The 18,075-nt window shown below is 37.2% G+C and overlaps 1 protein-coding gene across 1 annotated transcript in view; it reads right to left on the reverse strand.

Annotated features, from left to right (window-relative positions):
* Nucleotides 1–1,117: 1,117 nt before the first annotated feature.
* The window catches only part of ctnna1 (catenin (cadherin-associated protein), alpha 1), a 145,838-nt gene continuing 128,880 nt past the window's right edge, over nucleotides 1,118–18,075 (reverse strand). The window contains exons 16-17 of the mRNA XM_048603943.1: nucleotides 4,679–4,813; nucleotides 1,118–2,296 (exon numbers count right to left, since the gene is read on the reverse strand). Coding sequence (XP_048459900.1) covers nucleotides 2,012–2,296; nucleotides 4,679–4,813 — 420 coding nt within the window. The 3' untranslated portion in view covers nucleotides 1,118–2,011. The remainder of the gene's footprint in view (nucleotides 2,297–4,678; nucleotides 4,814–18,075) is intronic.

The following is an 18,075-nucleotide window of genomic DNA, read 5'->3' on the forward strand; positions in this document are numbered from 1 at the left end:
ACATTGCAGCTCCCACTATTCTGTGTCAGAGGAATCAAACCATACTAACCCTGGAGTCCTGCATTAACTTCTCTAATTTCAGAGAAGTAACATCAAAATCAACTGGTACATATTTAATAGAAGGTTTGTGCCCAGTCACTGTACCCTGGAACTTTATTAAATAATTAGTGGGATTAGAGAAGAATCTGTCAGATTTTCTTTTCCCCAGTTAATTTTTCACACAGGAAGGTAGTGTGGTTGGTGAATGGTATTTGCAAATAACTCAGTGATAATACAGGCTCAATGTATGAACTGCTCTTCATCTGTTTTTCAGTAACCAAGACTACTTTTGAGTTGTGCTATGTGTTTATTGCATTTTGGCAAATTAAGAGAAAATCAAACACATTTTGCAGTTATCTGTGGTATATACATGAATGCCTATATTCTGCTATGCCAGTCAGTAGATTGGACCAGTCATACAACTTTTGTAGTAGCACGCTGAAGACGTGACATAATCAAATAATTAATGGTCTCGTGATTATGACAGATCATTGGACCAAAGGAAAGATCAATTTTCAGTATTCCAAGAAAATGCCATTTTTTGATGAATAGTCGTGTCTGAAATAATAAATTATCAAAAACTATTCAAATATTAAACAAGATTATGTAGAAAAAAGTATACCCATCACTCCTGATGAAACTCGGCCGGAAAGTAACCAGAAAACATTAATTCTTTCTCTCCATGGATGCTGCCAATCCCAAATATTTTCAGCATTGTCTTTATCCTGTATGTTGTTTTTTTTAAAAAAAAGTCAACCTTTAAATCAAATTATAATATACTATTGGCAAATGTACCTCTCTAATCAATAAATCTACAGGGGTACACTTCATCGTAATTAAAGTCCACAGTTGGAACTTCACCTACCCTAAAAATACATGGAACCGACTAACTGGAATTAAAAAATATTTTTCAAATATCTTCTGGCATGTTGCAATGTTTTGAGTTTTGCCCAGGGCTGCAGAAAACGAGCAATCTCTATTTTATACTGCAATTACACAGAATAGAAAAAAAAAAACTTATACATTTTGGTTGACTGCAAGAGAAGAACTGTAATTTTAAAATGCCAAAAGCTGCAAGGTCTGTCAAAACAGTAACTTTATTTGAGAATTATAGCCAATACAGAGGTAAATTTATACTTCAATTATTCAAATCATGAAAAAAAACATTTTAAAAAGTCCTTAAGTGTGGTACAGTATATCTCTACAGTTACTAATTAGGATTGTCTTCAATGATTATCATACCCATGACATTGTACCTTGATACATAGCATGATTGCATAGCACAATACTAGTCTGGCTATTTAGGGAGCATGTTACCGATCAAGGGATGTGTAAATAATTTGGCCTTTCGCATATCTGAGAAAGGGAAAACAAAAGTGGGTAAATGCTCTTTCTTGTTTGGGAAGGGAGCGAGAGGAGGAAGATTGGAACAATACAAATGGGTTGAAATCAAAATTGCGAACCACAGGAACAATCTAACTAACAATTAAACCAATAATAAACTCTACATGCATTTAATGGTTTAATATTTTTCATCATCATACAAATGTGGTTGCTTGTGGAAAATGATTTAAAATAGTTTATTGCAGTTCTTCCCTGAAGAAGAGCTAGTAATTCCATTCATTTTTAAGAACTCTGGGCCTTAAAATTCAATATTAGCCAATCTGCACATCACTCAAAAAGCTATTTTTGATTACTTTGCGTATTAAAGCACAGTTACTGTCAGTCCACTACCGGAGTGTCAAAGAAGCTTGAATTTGACCTAGTCCTGCATAGCATTTCAATTTTCCAAACCCATTACAGAATGGAGACTAAACTTTATTTAACCTTATGAAAAAAAAACAATCTTCAATTCACTATAACTCATTTGTATATGTATATTAAAAGCTTACATTTTATTTTTAAAAGTTGAGCAAATCAAAGGAATTTTGGAAGCCATTCAAATATACTTTGACCATGTGTTGGAATGTTTTTAAATACTATCCATTGCCTTGAATTCACTGAGAGCCTGCACTGGTGAGACATGCTTTTTCTGAGATGCTCTTTTAACTTTGTGAATATCATCATTTTTCTCCCTCTTTACCAAGGGTTTCTTTTCTGGAGCCCTCATCTTCCATGAGACAGCAGGCATGTTCAAAGATGCCATGCCCAGAGATTTCTGATACTTTGTGGATGCCACGTAGGAGGCCTTCACGGTTTGCACAACAGCATTCATCAAGTTCTTTGCAGCTTGGATCAAAGACATTGCACTATCCACCTGGAAAGGAATCAAAGACAAGCTTTTGAGGATAAGTAGGATGTACTATTTTTTTCTGTGAACCTGTAGTTATTACAAGACCAGTGTAAATTTTTGGTCAATAAAGTCAGGAGCAAGAAGTATTATTGAATAACGCTGATGAAGTACGCTATCAAATATCCCAGTCAGATGTCATAAATGGTACTGAGAGACAATGCAGTGTTTCACCTGGGAGGTAGTTTACAATGTTAAGGCATATTCCTAATCAAAGAAAAAACAACTTATGATGTTTCTCTTTTGTTCGTAAGCCCAATTGGAGTATCCAACTGTTCACTTTCAGAGTAGCACTGGGATGCAGTAGATTACTTACCTTTCTGCAAACTACAAATGATGGGTGGTACTAAGAAGAATACATTCTAAAATACCTTAAAAACTATCCTGAAACAAAAGAAATGCATAAACTATAGAGGTATCATGCTAAGTGGATAATAGAATCAAAAATGTTTCCAGATAATGGCATTACCTGTATGATATAGCAACATCCTAGGTAAGTACATTTTAAGTCAATAACAAACAACTCTTTTATGTCAAACAGGTTGGAGGTAGAGAGATGTGTACATATCAAAAACTGTGTGTGGAGCATTCAAATCACATATGCCCAACTTTTTCAACTTTTGCATTACAGTGGGAATTTGAAATATCTAATTGTGGAATAGAATAGATTATTTCATCTTATGCAGCTGATTATACGAGCTATAATTTCTTCTGAAGAAACATGCTCATCTTAAGTAATATATCGAAATTGTGTGTTAAAAATGTCAAAGCCATTTTTCAGACAAAGTTAAATATAAATCAAAGAACATGGTGTTCAATAAACATAACATTTACTTGCATAGCACCAGTAACATAAAACGTTTCAAGGAATCTAACAAGACCGTTCAAAAACAAATTATGACACTAAGATAGTGATGAGATATTAGGTCAGATAACCCAAAAGCTTGGCCAATGTGGTAAGTTTTAGGAAGCAAGAGGAGCGAGCAGAGGTATTCTATGATACTGATCACATATTAATTGTGCACAACAGTTATTTTACAGTGCATTTAAGATTCATTGATAGTTGATTCTTGCCCATCAATTTTTCCCCCAATATCTCGGTGTCGCCTGACAGCAATCCAGTTAAGTGGCCAATCTTCATATTAGCCAAGCAGTCAGGAGACTATTTAACCACTAAGGTACTTCACCTTTTCTCCACTTTCCAAAAGGTTCTGGATAGATGAGTATTCCCACACTTCCCTCATCCCCAGTCCTGGTACGGAGAATGACGAGAAAATTATAACACCTAATATATAGATCATCCAATTCTCTTGACGGGTACAGCATCAAATAATGTTGTTTTAAAACTATATTTCATGGACAAAATCATACATTTCCAACACTTCATTCTTTAGTACGAACTAGGCTCAACTTACTAATTTTAAGTAAACAGCTATATAGACTTGACATGATTCAATAATAATGTGCATTAAAGGAGGACTAAGCTTTTTGTTTAGTAAGAACCTAACTATGGTATATGAAAGGGCACTGTAACTTAGCTTCATCAATCTAATATTAATACATCCAACAATAAAAGAGACCATTTTGTTTGTCATTTAAAGGTCATATATTGAATTCTGTAAATATCCTCTTCCAAATCATTCAGTACTTTCCTTCAACATTTCATTGCAGTCTTTTGATTTGCCTACCAACTAAGTGAGCCAGATGTCATTTTTAAACGAAACATATAAAGATACAAGAGCTTTAAATTCTCGTAGCGCCCACCGCCTCCCCCCACCCCAACTCCAATTATTACATTAGCAGAACTCACCCAAAAAATGCAAAAACCTGGTAGTGCCAAGTCTCGACATTTCTGGAGATTTCTGACTAGCTACAAAGAAAACATCACAATTTTCTAAGGCTTAAAATTTCCAAGACAGAGTTTGGTGCTTCTTTGGGTAAGTCAGCACCCAGTACTGGGACTGTATGGTAGAATACTATGATAACGTCATCCTCAAAATAGGCAGTAGTTTGCTTCACAATCAGATTCTGCCCATTTTCCTGTCCTGGACTGCTAAAGGTTAAACAAAAAGGAGCAAAAGAAAGACGAGAGAGACCATGGTTCATTATACCACAGGCATAAGATTTCGTCATGGCCTGCAATAAGTGATCATTACTTATACATTCTCTAACACGCAAATGAGATATTCTCCTATTGGTTCACCATCAATCGAGTATTGTACTGCAGCAGTTGAAATCATAATGTTATCATATCAGGATAATTTATGCTTGATTTTTTGAGGTCACAAAATTGAATTAATTTGAGGAATGGCTAACAAGAGACATGAATGCACTCATTTGTCTACTTACTCCAGATACAATGAGCTCACCACCCAGGTTTTGGACTTCTGCCTTTACTTTGCTGCAGATGTTCAGCTGATGACAATACAAGGCAATACGCTGCAGATAGGCCAATAAGTCTTGCTTACAGCTGGAGTCTGGACACTACATAAATAAGAGAAAAAAAAGTTAAACTCCCAAAATTCCAACAAACATTTTTAGTCATTTTAATTTTGAGTGTAAAATGTTATGGTGCAATCAAAGTCAGCTCAAAGCAAAACTGACTTCAGGCAACAGTACGGTCGTATGTAACTACAGTTTTCCTGAGGCTTTAAGCATGTTGGTGGAAACTCTAAATTACTTGCGTGTCTGGAAAGTAGTCATGGGTGGAAGCTCGATCATGACATTAAACTTGGTTGCGCTGCTTTCACAGATGCTCCTTCTCCACTTTTTGGCTATGCCTGATATAAATCATCCCAGCTCACATACGAATAGTCAGTTGGTTGAGCTTTGTTACACAAGATCACAAAAATTACAAGGTTTTAAAATAATCAGTAACTACCCAACTTCCCTTCTATTATCCTAATAGTTTCACAAGACAGTTATAATGGAATTGTTGACTATTGAGAATAATTAAACCCTTTTCCAGATTTAGATAATCAGAAAAACCCCAATGGTTGAGAACTTCAGCAGACCCTGGTCCAAACCTACCACGTTCATCCCAGATATGTGACATTATGTCACATCTCAACTTAGCTGTTATTTTCCAAAAGAAATCTTCCTAATATGCATTTTATCGACAAACAACTATCACCAAGAGTCTGTTCAACTGATAAGATACTCACTCTAATATTATTTGCAGATATTTTTGAATTTACCCTCCAAACTCGAGGAGTGCCCTGCAGTTCTACTCTCTCCATTCTGCACTGTCCGTTACCCTGATGCACTTGTATAGTTCGATCTGCCTTTAAAGCATGTAAGGCAACACTTTTCACTCTACTTTGGTACATGTGAAAGTGATAAATCAAATCAAAAGTGAAACTGCATTTCATGGTTTAAGTTATCTAGCCCTTTTAGAATCCTCATGAACAGCCATAACAACCTTCCATTTTTTTTCCAGTGAGAGCACGCCCTACATACTTAGCAGCCCCTCACTTGTAAAAATAGATTTTCAAGCTTCAATATCGTAACTGCCCTGCTACGACATGATATAATCTTGAGGGAATTTATTAGTTTATGTTATTTGAGATTTGCATTGAACAATTCTGAAATGGTCCTCTCATCTTTTGCTTCAAGCAGAGGGCAAAAGTCAGACTCAATGCCTCCTCTCAAGTAAGTGCTCCTAAGACCATTATATGATATCATACTTTTTTTTCTTTATTCATTAATGGGATGAGAGCGTCACTGGCTAGTTGGCATTTATTGCCCATCACTAATTTTCCAGAGGGCAAACACATTGCTGAGAGTCTGGAGTCACGTAGGCCAGGTAAGGATGGCAGTTTCCTTCCCTAAAGGCTATTAGTGAATCACATGGGTTTTTCCGACAATCGACAATGGATTCATGGTTATCATTAGATTCTTAACTCCAGATATTTTATTGAATTCAAATTCCACCATCTGCCAAGGCTGGATTCAAACCCGGGACCCCAAAATGTTATCTGCATCTCTGGATTAACAGTCCAGCGATAATACATAATATCTAGTGTATGATTTTAATTCATCTATAAGTTAATGCTAAATAGATCTGGCTACTTCAGTAATATCCTGTCACACAAAAGTATACTAATGCTACAATCTTAAGGGTGAACTGTTGAGTTTTGTTTTTAGTGGGTAGTACACAAGAATGAAAAAGAGGGAAATGTACACAGGACGGACAAGAGACGTCTGTAATGCTGAAAATGTTTAGGCACTGAACCATCAGATACCCAACACATTTAAATCTTACTGTCACATGGCAACAAAACATAAAATAAAAATACGTGCTATACTGCCTATAATTCCAACCTGCAAACCAAAAGATATACAAACCCTGAGCTTCCCTGAAATTTATCGACCAGACCAAAGCCCCTCCAAATATATTGCAAAAATAGCCTAGATCTTAACTTTTTCTTATTTTAAAGGCAAACGTTGCACTCCAGATGTAATTTGACTGATCAAACTACCAGATTTGAAGCAAAACACACTTTATACGTACACTATAGTTAAAATATAACAAAAAGAAAGAAGTTGGAATAACTTAACTCTATTGGAAAACTTAACAGAATAATAGATTATGTTACTACTAAACTATTCCAATATAACAAAATTGTACAAACACACCCTTGGCAAAAGGCAAGTTCAGAAAAATAGTTTTGTCTATCAGGCAATTCTCCAGTGCAGGAGGGAACAACATCAAGAGAAAACTCAATGCGACAGAGTAACAGGGAGAGAGGCTTACAAACCCTGCTTCAAGACCCAATCTGAAAACTAAAAAAAAAAATCCTGGTTCTGTGGGGACTTGACCCCATCCATTCAGGCTGCTTATGTTGTTCCAACTTTTTAAAAAAGGCCTCACACGCTGTTTATTCTAGAGGTTCTGAGTAGACTCCTCGGCCTTAAAACCTCTCTTCAAAAAAAAGGACAAAGTGTACCTCTTAAAGCCATAGTATCGTCACATGAGACAAGAAACCTTTAAACAAATGCTTGTCTTATAAGTTGCTACAAGAAGTACTTTAATCTATATTTCATGAACAGCTTCAATTACTTACATCCATAAAAATTAAACCGACAAAAGCAACACTTGCTCTCTGATGTATACAAAAAAATATAGAACTGTTATTATGGCAATGGATATCTACCAAACTTCTTGAATTGTGGAATTGCCTTTAAATGAGAACAGATCTGACAGTGAGCCTGATTCCCTAGTTAACGATTAGACAGCAATAGTACACAGTTATCTGCATCATCCAAATAAATGCAATGAAAAAATAACTACTCCAAATGGAATAAGAATAGTTTATGAAGTATTCTAATAAAAAAAACACACTGCAGCTTGCTGATCAAACCATGTCTCAACTTAAAGACATATTTATCAATGGGAACACGCACATTAAATCTACACAATGTTGGAGTTTGAAAAATGTGAAATACATTTAGAAATTCTCATGTTACAAATCATAGGATTAAATTAAAAACTGGCCCCTCAATGAGATTACACATTTGGTGACTGCCGATACTTGGCTCAGTCATTTATGGGCAGAGGACTGACCAATCATATTTTTCACATCGATTGATTGATTGATTTGTCACCGTATGTACCAAAATACAGTCAAAAGCTGTTTACGACCAGTACAGGCAGATCATAGAAAGCAAGGATGTACAGATCAAAAGCTATGAATACTTAAACCCTTTGTTTTGTTCATACATTTAGAAGAATGTATTCCAAACTAATAATCAAGGGAAACCAAAATAAACAACACTGAAGTGTCAGTTGATGCTTTCTGGCATTTTAGTTTCCATTTCTGAATGTTAAATTCATTGCTAAAAAGCTCTTTTGCACAGAACACAAAGCAGTGGTGGTCAGTGTTTCATGACTAATAAAATTGAATTAATTACAGTTTTTTTGCACAGGTTAGGTGGTTAAACATGCAATATTTCAATTTACGTCATCAGATGCAAGAAAGTTCTTGTGATGAATAAATCAAAAATATTAAAAAGTACAGCTTTTCACAATCCTTGTCTTCCCTTTTGATTAAGCTTTTCTTTGCAAATAAAACTAGGTTATATCAGGAATTTGAATGCTTCTTTGGAATAAGACACTTTACAGATGAAGCATTCTCTTGTTTCCTTTGTTTTCCCAAACTATCCAATGCAAAGAACCCCATTTTTGGATCAACGTCTCTATTGATCTTCTGAACACATTCCACAATGAATTATTCATTCATTTGATCATAATTTTTTACTGTCCATTTACATTTTTTCAAATAACTTTGTATTGTGAACACTAATCACGATTTGTTGCTCTGTTAATTGGTTGATATATGGTCCATTTGGCTAATTTAACATGCAGATACCCTTTGCACACAACTCAAAATTGAAAGTTTTGCAAAGAAAAGATTGAGTATATTTCTGATAAAGCAAATTAATGTGTATGATAAACAAAGTGTGGCTAAGTGGGCATGAATATCAAGCAGCTAATGCAAAATTGGTGAAAAAATTCTGTAGTCAACTATCATCATCCCCATGGCATACTAATTTCACATTGTACTTCATAATTCTCTATGAAGTGAAATTGACAAAATTATCAGGGATAAAATTACTTCAAAAGGATCGGCCAAAGAAAAATTCAGATTTTCCAAAAAAGACCACAGTATATGTATTATGTTTAAGATTAATCCTATGAACAAACTAAAATATATTATAAACTTTTGTAAATTGTATTTTGGGTGAAAGCCATGTTACTTTTTATTGGTCTCGTTCTGGAAATGCTACTGAATATTTTTCCACTTTCAGTCAGGCAGAGGTAAAATCACCATTTTCCTTCTGGTCCACAGGGTTGCTCTCTCATTAGATAGAAATTATGGATGGTGGTTTAATCCAAGCGTCACCATGCCTTTGGCGAGGGGAGATTTGGGGAGGAGTCCTACATGGTAACCTCAGCCAGTTTGGGAATTGAATTATGTTGTTGGTATCATTTTGCATCGCAAATCAGTCATCCAGCCAACCGAGGTAACTAACCCCCATTTAGGTAATTTACTTGCCCTGGTCAGTTTTTCAAATTAAAAGCTTCAAGTTAAAAGTAATATAATCAAACTAATTTTAGCACCCAATTATATTAAATGATACTAATGGACTGAGTCATTAATATTTAATGGCCAAAATTCTTATTATACAACAGTATTTATTCTCAGTTAAGGTCTGGAGAATTTACAACTGAAGCATCTGCAGACATTACATGGGAGACATGCAGTGGGGTTCAGTGACCTTGCACTACATGGATTACAGAGTGTTGCTACAATACAGAGCGAAGCAAGCAATGAGCAAATTCAGGATGTCTGCACCTGTTTCCTCTTGTGTGACTTACAAAATTACAGTTCTGTTTTTAATTTTGAACAGTACAAATTACAGCAATTATGTACCAGAATTTGTGATTTATGGCAGTTTTGTGTTTCTTTCCATTTGCTAACAGATTCACAATTCCACTTGTACTGCTTTCAAAATTAACATCTAGCTGACAAAATTCAACTTAAACCATGAGTTTTTTTTTGTTTCCAGTATTAAGCTGTTGGCAGAAATCCTATAATGCACTTTACTAGAAAGTTTGTTTCTCATACAGCTGTGTTTTAATATAAAACTCAGTTTCATGATGTAGTTACATATACATGAATATGTTCTGCTTTTCCACATGGATACAAAAGATCTGTGTGAACATACATTTGCATACTTTTATCTGTGCATGGGTCTGCTCCTGCTCGTGCACATTACATGTGCTCGTGTGCGCACGCGCTTGTGCATACCTGGCATACAGGAAGATTAAAAGGCATGGGTCAGGAGTGTGATGGAATACTACCTACTTACTTAGGTGCATGCAGCTCCCAAAACATTCAAGAAGCTTGACACCATTCCACAAAGCATCCCATTTGATTGGTACATCATCCACAAGTATCCACTCCCTCCACCACTAAAGCTTAGCAGTAGTGTGCACTATAAACAAGCTACACTACAGAATTTCACTGAAGTCTTAAACTGCATCTTTCACACCCATAATCACTGCCACCTAGAAGGATCAAACAGTAGATACATGGGAACATCACTACCTGCAAACTCCCCTCCAAGCCACTCAACATCTTGACTTGGAAATAGATCACATTCCTTCACTGTCGCTGGGTCAAAATCCTGAAATTCCTTCCCTAACAGCATTATGGTCTACCAACAGCACATGGACTACAACAACTAGGGGTGGGCAATAAATGCTGGCCAACCAGCAATGCCCACATCCCAGGAGGGAATAAAACAAAAACAGGAATGGAGGTGTTTGCAGGGAGTTTTGGGGGGGCAGATTTGACGGAGGCTCAGGTGCTCTAAATTGACAAGGATGTTGTGTTGTTTCGAATAATAGCCTCTAGCTCACTTCATTCTAATACTGCTCCACTTTCTGCATCTATTGCTACTGCCCTGAACCCATTCAACAATTACACTGTGCTTTAGCATCCCAGAGCACAGATTTAATTGACGATTGCTGAACCAATTGAAAAGCAGGTAGGAACCAAAAATAATAAAACTTCCCCTCAATAAACAAACTCACTCATGCAAATTTGGGCAAATCAGCAAACATTTTCAGCTAAGCAATAAACAACTCAAACTACTTGCCTTATTCTCAAAATACCTTTCTATCTTAAAAAAAGAAAAAATTCATACCAAAGCGTCAAGTTCACTCCTACAAATAAGTAATATGATACCTAACTCTCTAATGCAATAATTATTTGATGTAAAATTATAAATATTCAAATAACAGACCTTTCTATAATCCAAAGGACAATAAGTTTCCTCTACTAGCTCTGATGGATAAGATACAGCAGCTGTCAGTTACGATTGTCTAATATATTTACACTGGCTTCTGCACTGGCAGAAGCATACTAATTAATCAAATAATTATGAAATGACTACTGTAACAATCAATATTACAAACCTCAAGCCATGCATCCTCTGATCTTTCATTATAAGCAACAATTCACATTTCATATGTTACCAATGAAACCATTCAAAATAATGACAAATTCAAAGTTGCTTGAATCATGTGAAAAATCAGAGTTGAACTGGATAATTCAATATTTGAGGGCAGACAGTCTATAAACCCCCCCACAAACACATATCAAATGATGAGGGGGTGGAAAAGAGGTGCAAATGCAAACATAGGAAATAGGAGCAGGGGTAGCTCACTCAGCATCACAAACTTAATTCTGTCACTCGTTAAAATTACAGTATATCTGATTACTCCATGTTCTTCTTTTACCTAATAATGTCTCATCTCCTTGTGTATCAAAAGTCTACCTCTGCCTTAAAAATATTAAAACTCTGCTTCCATCACCTTTTCAACAAACAAGTTTATGAACTTGTGTGGAAAAGTTACTCCTTATATCCATCTTAAATGGGCAAACAGTTATTTTGAAGCAGGGACCCCTAGATCTAGATTCTCCCACAAGAGGAAGTATCCTTTTCACATCCATCTTTTGTAGAATTAGAATTAGGTTTAAGGATGATGATCCAGCCAGGATCTTACATTTCAATCATGTTGCCTCTTGCTCCTCTAAATGTGAGCAAATTAAAGCCTAGCCTATCCAACCTTTCTTCATAAGACAGCTCAACCACTCCACGTATTACCTTTCTCCGAATTGTTTCCAACACATTTGATTCCTTCCTTAAATAACAAGAGCAATACTTTACAAAATATTTCAGATATCAGCTTGCTAATGCTAACTGAATCAGAGTGATCAGTTTTTTTTGTCTATAGGATATCTGATTTCAAAACCACAATCATCATCAACATGTAGCCATTTTTAATTTCCTTTTTATGGACAGAACATTCCTGGGTAATTTTTCACATTGGTGGGTAGACAGTAGTATTGTAACTATACTGGAAGAACTTAACAAGGGACACAGGTAGCTCTAGACTGCAAGTATCCAGTACTTTTGCTGGAATCTAGTTAGGCATATAAACTTTGCAGCATCCAGCACCTTTAGTCTTTTCTTGATAGAACAAGCAGTGAATTGAACTGACTGAATATCTATGATATTCAGGATCTTGGGAGGAGGCAGAGATTGATCATCCTCTCGGCACTTCTAGCTGATGATGAATGTAAATTCTTCAGACTTGTGTTTTGCACTGATGTGCTGGGTTTCCTCATTGTGGAGGACAGGGATATTTGTGAAGCCCCGCCTTTCTTATTACTTTGTTGTTCACCATCATTCACGGCTTGACGTAGCATGACTTTGATATGATGCATTGCACGTGGGATCACTTAACTCCCTCTATCATATGCTGCGTCCTCTGTTAACACGCACGTAGTGCTATGTTGTAACCACAAGTTGACACTTCATTTGTGTGTATGACAGATGTTGATCCCAGTATACCCTCCTGCACTCTTCTGTGCACTCTTCATTGAGCCAAGATTGATCCCCTGGCTTGATTATAGTGGTTGAGTGAGGTATATGTCAGGCAATGAGGTTACAGATTGGGCTATCAGCAGGACTGTACTCAACCATAAAGTGCTTATTGGATGGTCTAGTTTCAAGTTTTCAGATTTGTCTGAAGTGTGTATCATCTAGTCAGAGGTGTCAGTGCCATACAACAAGACAGTGGCTAACCTCAGCATGAAGGATTTTGTCTCCGCAAGAACTATGTGGTGAGTCTTTCCCACCAACACAATCATAGACAGATGCATCTGCAACAGTTACATTGGTCAGGACAAGGTCAAGTAAGCTTTGCCCTCAGTTTCCTCACCCTCTGCTGCAGACTGAGTCTAGTAGGTAACTCCTTTGGTCAGTTCAGTCAGAATGAGCTCTTTTGGTGATGGTTCAAGTCACTCACCTAGAGTACATGCTGTGCCTTTGCCACCCTCTGAACTTCCTCCAAGTGGCGTGCAACATGGAGGAGTGCTGATTCATCAGCTGAGTCCTTATTCAAGTTTGATCTAATGCCATGGGATCTCATGAGTCAACACTGAGGAGTTCCATTGTTGAGTAACTCTCACCTGATTGCATAATGGCATACAATCAGCTCTGGGGGTGATGGAGGATCAGGACATACCCAAAGGTGGTGACAGTGGTGTCTGGGATATTGTCTGCTAGGTACGAATCTGTAAATATCATGGTAATTGGCTGTTGTTCAATGAGTCTGTGAGGCACCTCTCTACATTTTGGCTTAAGTACCCAGATGTCAGTGAGGAGGATTTTGCAGGGTCGACAGTCGTTTCTGGTGCCTGGAGGCCCAGTGGCCCATCTAGTTTCATTTCTTTTTAAGCGTTGTAGTAGTTTAGTTGATTGGTTTCTTGGGCTATTTCAGAGACCAGTTAAGAGTCAACCACTGCTTTGGGCATGGAATCACGTGAGCCCATACCAAGAATAGCAGATTTCCTTTCAAAAAGACCTTAGTGAACCAAATTGCTTCTTATGACAAATTACAACAATTACATGGCTGCCATCAGACTAGCTTTGTTTGTTAATTCCAGATGTTATCGAACTTTAACTTCACCATCTGCCATGGTGAGATCCTAATCAATGTCCTCAGAACATTAATTCTAGATTACTAATCCAGTGACATTATCACTACACCATATTCTGACCTATCAAAATCTGTGTTTTTGACATTAGTTGCCTCTTATAGCATTACACCACTGTTAGTTGCTTCCATGGAATATTGCAATACCTTAATTCTGATGCAAGAATGGTAGATTAAAACTGTAGGTTTATGGGGCCATCAGAATGAATGTTATGCAGCCAATACTAAATCACTTTTGGTATCAAACATTGCAACAGTGTTGTAAAGGAATGCTTTGATTCCAATCGGAACACATGCTGGTTTCTACTTCTTTGCTATCTGTAATTACTAGGAGTGGAAGCTGCAATATCCTAAATATGTAATACAAATAAGGGATTTTGTTCAATCCAGGAATTCATTTTTGAAAAAGTAACTAAAACAATGAAGAGGTAATATATTTTAGTAGCAAGAATTCATGACGATGTACTTTAATAAGGGCATTAAAAAAGAAAGAGTTCGTTTATAGAAGAATGGAATTAAAAAGCAGCGGACGTTATGCTTAATATGCATTGAAGCTTAACTGGATCGAATTTGGAGTCCTATGTATAGTTGTTTTCCATAGTACAAAATTTGAGAGGCAGGAGTCAATTAATAATGCTATCAGAGCCAGGTGGATGAAAACCTAGATAACAGGAGGAGTAGGAGTAGGCCATTCAGCTCTTAGAGCTTGCTTCACCAGTCAATACAATCATGGCTGTTCATCCAATTCATTACCCTGTTCCTGCTTTCTCCCCACACTCTTTGGCCCCTTTAGTCTTAAGAATTATACCTAATTCTTTCTTGAAAGAAATCAAATGTTTTGGCTTCAACCACTCAGTGGCACAGAATTCCACAGGCATGCTACTGTGCAAAAAATTCTCAATTTTTCCTAAATGGCCTACACTGTACCCTTAGAATGTTACCTCTGATTCTGGATTCCCCAGTCATCAAGACCAACCTTCCTGCATGTAGCCTGTATAGTCCTATTAGAATTTTATAGATTTCTATGGAGATCCTGCTTGTTCTTCTGAACTCCAGTGAACAGAGTCCCATCCAATCCAGTCACTCTTCATAAGTCATACAAAAGTACAGAAAATTGCCACAGTCCTAGAGGACCACAAGACTGTTCTTTCATTATAAACAGACGATTGGTGATGAGTTTAACCTAAGGGTCACCACAGATCAGGTGTGGAATGAGGTTGAAAAAGTGAGACCTTCATGGTTACCTCAACCAGTGCAGGAGTTCAACCCACGCTGTTAGTGTCACTCTGCATTGCAAACCAGTTGTCCAGCCAACTGATCTAACTTTGCCCCATAACCCTCTGTTTACGTACTGATTAAAAATCTCTCTGTCAGCCTTGAATATACTTGAATATTCATCTTCAATAGCCTTCTGGTGGTTAAGAATTCCACAGATTCACTACACAAGAAATTCCTCATCCATCCTGGCCTATCATGGCTGATCTGTGGCCGATTTCCCTTAATACGTTATCTTAACAAAACAAAATCTCAACTGACCTAGCATCAATGGTACATCTGTGGCACAGAATTCCAAACCCTTTCCTAGCATCTTTCCTGAATGGCATGACCCTAATTTTTAGACCATGTCCCCTTGTTCTCTAATCTCCAACCAATTGAAATAGTTTATCTACCTTGTCTCTTCCTGTTTATATTTTGAAGACTTTGATCAGATCATCTCAACCTTCTAAATTTTAGACAAAACAGGCTAATTTGTAAAATCTGTCTTCATAACCTAACACCTGAAGTCCAGGTATCATTCTTGTCAACCTATACTGTATTCCCTCCTAGTCCAATACCCTTCTCAAAGTGTGGTGCCCAATCTACTCTTAGTACTCAAAGTAGGGTCTAACTAGGATTTTGTATAGCTGCAGTATAGCTTCTGTGTCATTATATCCAGTCCTCTAGATACAAAGGTCAATATTACATTACCCTTCTTAATTACTTTCTGCAACTGTTTTTGGCAAATTAAAAGGATTATGCAACTGAACTCCCAAGACTCTTTGGGCAACCACTGGACTTGGCTTCAGACTATCTAGAAAGTACCCCGATTATTGTTTTTCCTGCCTAAAATGCTAACCTCTCGCTTACATAGAATTCCAATTGCCAATGTTGCCAATACATTGGTCAGCAACCTTCTTGTTAAATCCTTTAAAAATCTTGTACATTTCAATAAGTCACCTCTCATTCTTCTGTATTCTAATGAGTATGGGCACAATCGACTCAACTTCTCATAAGATAGTCCTTCTCTGCCTGGTATCAGCCTTGTGAAGCTTGTCTGGATTTCCTCCAATGGTAGTCTATCTTTCCTTAGATAAGGGTTCAAAACAGTTCATAGTATTCTACCTTTTGTCTGACTTGTGCCTTGTAATTTTTTTTAGAAAAACTTCTCTGCCTTTTATACTCCTTTTCCTTTGAAATAAAGGTCAACTTTTCATTTGCCCACCCTTTAATCTGCTGAACTTGGATGCTACCTTTTTGTGATTCACAAATGAGGACTCCCAAATTACTTTATGCAGCTGTGCAGTCTTCCTCCATTTAATTAATATACAGCTTCTTTACTATTCCTATCAAAGTACATAACCTCATATTTTCCCAACTTGCCAAGTTTATGTCCACTTATACAACCTGCCTAATCCTCTGCAGACACTGAGCATCATCCTCACCACTTGCCTTCTGACCTGCTTTGGTGTTATCCATAAACATGGCTGTAGTACACTCATTTTCTTCATCCAAGTCAATAAAATATTTTTGTAAATAATTACGTGCTCAGCACTGATCCCGTGGGAGACCACTAGCTATGGGCTGCGATCCTGAAATCTGGCCCCTTATCCCAATTCTGTCTTCTATTAATTAACAAAATGTCTCGTAACTTATCAAGCACCTTCTGAAAATCTAAATATATTACATCCACTGCTTCCCCTTTACCTACGCCACTTGTTACTTCCTCAAAGAATACAAATAAATTTGTCCAGCACGAATTCCCCTTCAAGAAGCCATGTTGACTCTGCTTAATCACATTAGGTATTTCTAATCACTCTACTATCACATCCTTTATAACAGTCTCTGACATTGTCCCAATAACTCCTCCTTTCCTTTTATAAAGTAAAGGTGTTGCATTGCTGTTTCCCAAAGCTCTGGAGCTTTTCTGGAACCTAAGAATTCCTGGAAGATTACTACCAGTACATCCATTATCTTTCTATCTATTTCCTTTAATATCCAGGTCAAGGGGACCCATTGGTCTTTATCCCCACTGGTTGCCTTATGCACTTTTTCCTCTAGTGATAGTTATTATCCCTGGCAAGTTGCAAAAGGAATACAAACAGTTTCAGGGAGATGCTGATAGGTTATGTAAGTGAGCAAAAAATTGGCGAGTGGAGTATCATGGGAAAAGAGAGCTGATAATTTTGGAAGTGAGAACAAAAGAACGGAATATTATTTAAATGGAGAAAAACCGTAGAAAGCTGCAACACAAAGACTTATGCATGAAACACAAAGCTAACACATAGATACAGCAGATAGTCAGGAAGGCTAATAGAACGTTGGTCCTTATTTCAAGGGGATTGGCTTATAACAGTAGGGAAGTCTTACTACAACTGTACAAGATGCTGGCGAGATCACATCTGGAGTTCACAGAATCCCTACAGTATGGAAATAGGCCATTTGGCCCAACAAGTCCACACCAATCCTCTGAAGAGAATCCCACCCAGACCCATTCCCCTACCCTTGCATTTCCCATGTCTAACCCAAACATCCCTGGACCCTACGGGCAATTTAGATTGGTCAATCCACCCAAATCTGCACATCTTTGGACTGTAGGAGGAAACCGGAGCACCCAGAGGAAACCCACACAGACATGGGGAGAATGTGCAAACTCCACACAGACAGTCGCCAGAGGGTGGAGTTTAATCCAGGCACCTGGCGCTGTGAGGCAGCAGTGCTAACCACTAAGCCACCGTGCTGTTCTCAGAGCAGTTTTGATTCCCTTATTTTAGAGAAGGTTCACCAGGGTCAGCTGGTATGGAAGGATTGTCTTAAAAGCAAAAGTTAAATAGTGAGAAACTTATCTTATTGAAATCTAGGCGAATAAGAAGTGATCCAATTGAAACATATAGGAGTCTTCAAGGAGTTTTGG

Source organism: Rhincodon typus, chromosome 12 (genome assembly GCF_021869965.1).
Source record: "Rhincodon typus isolate 14 chromosome 12, sRhiTyp1.1, whole genome shotgun sequence".
Taxonomy (NCBI): Eukaryota; Metazoa; Chordata; class Chondrichthyes; order Orectolobiformes; family Rhincodontidae; genus Rhincodon; species Rhincodon typus.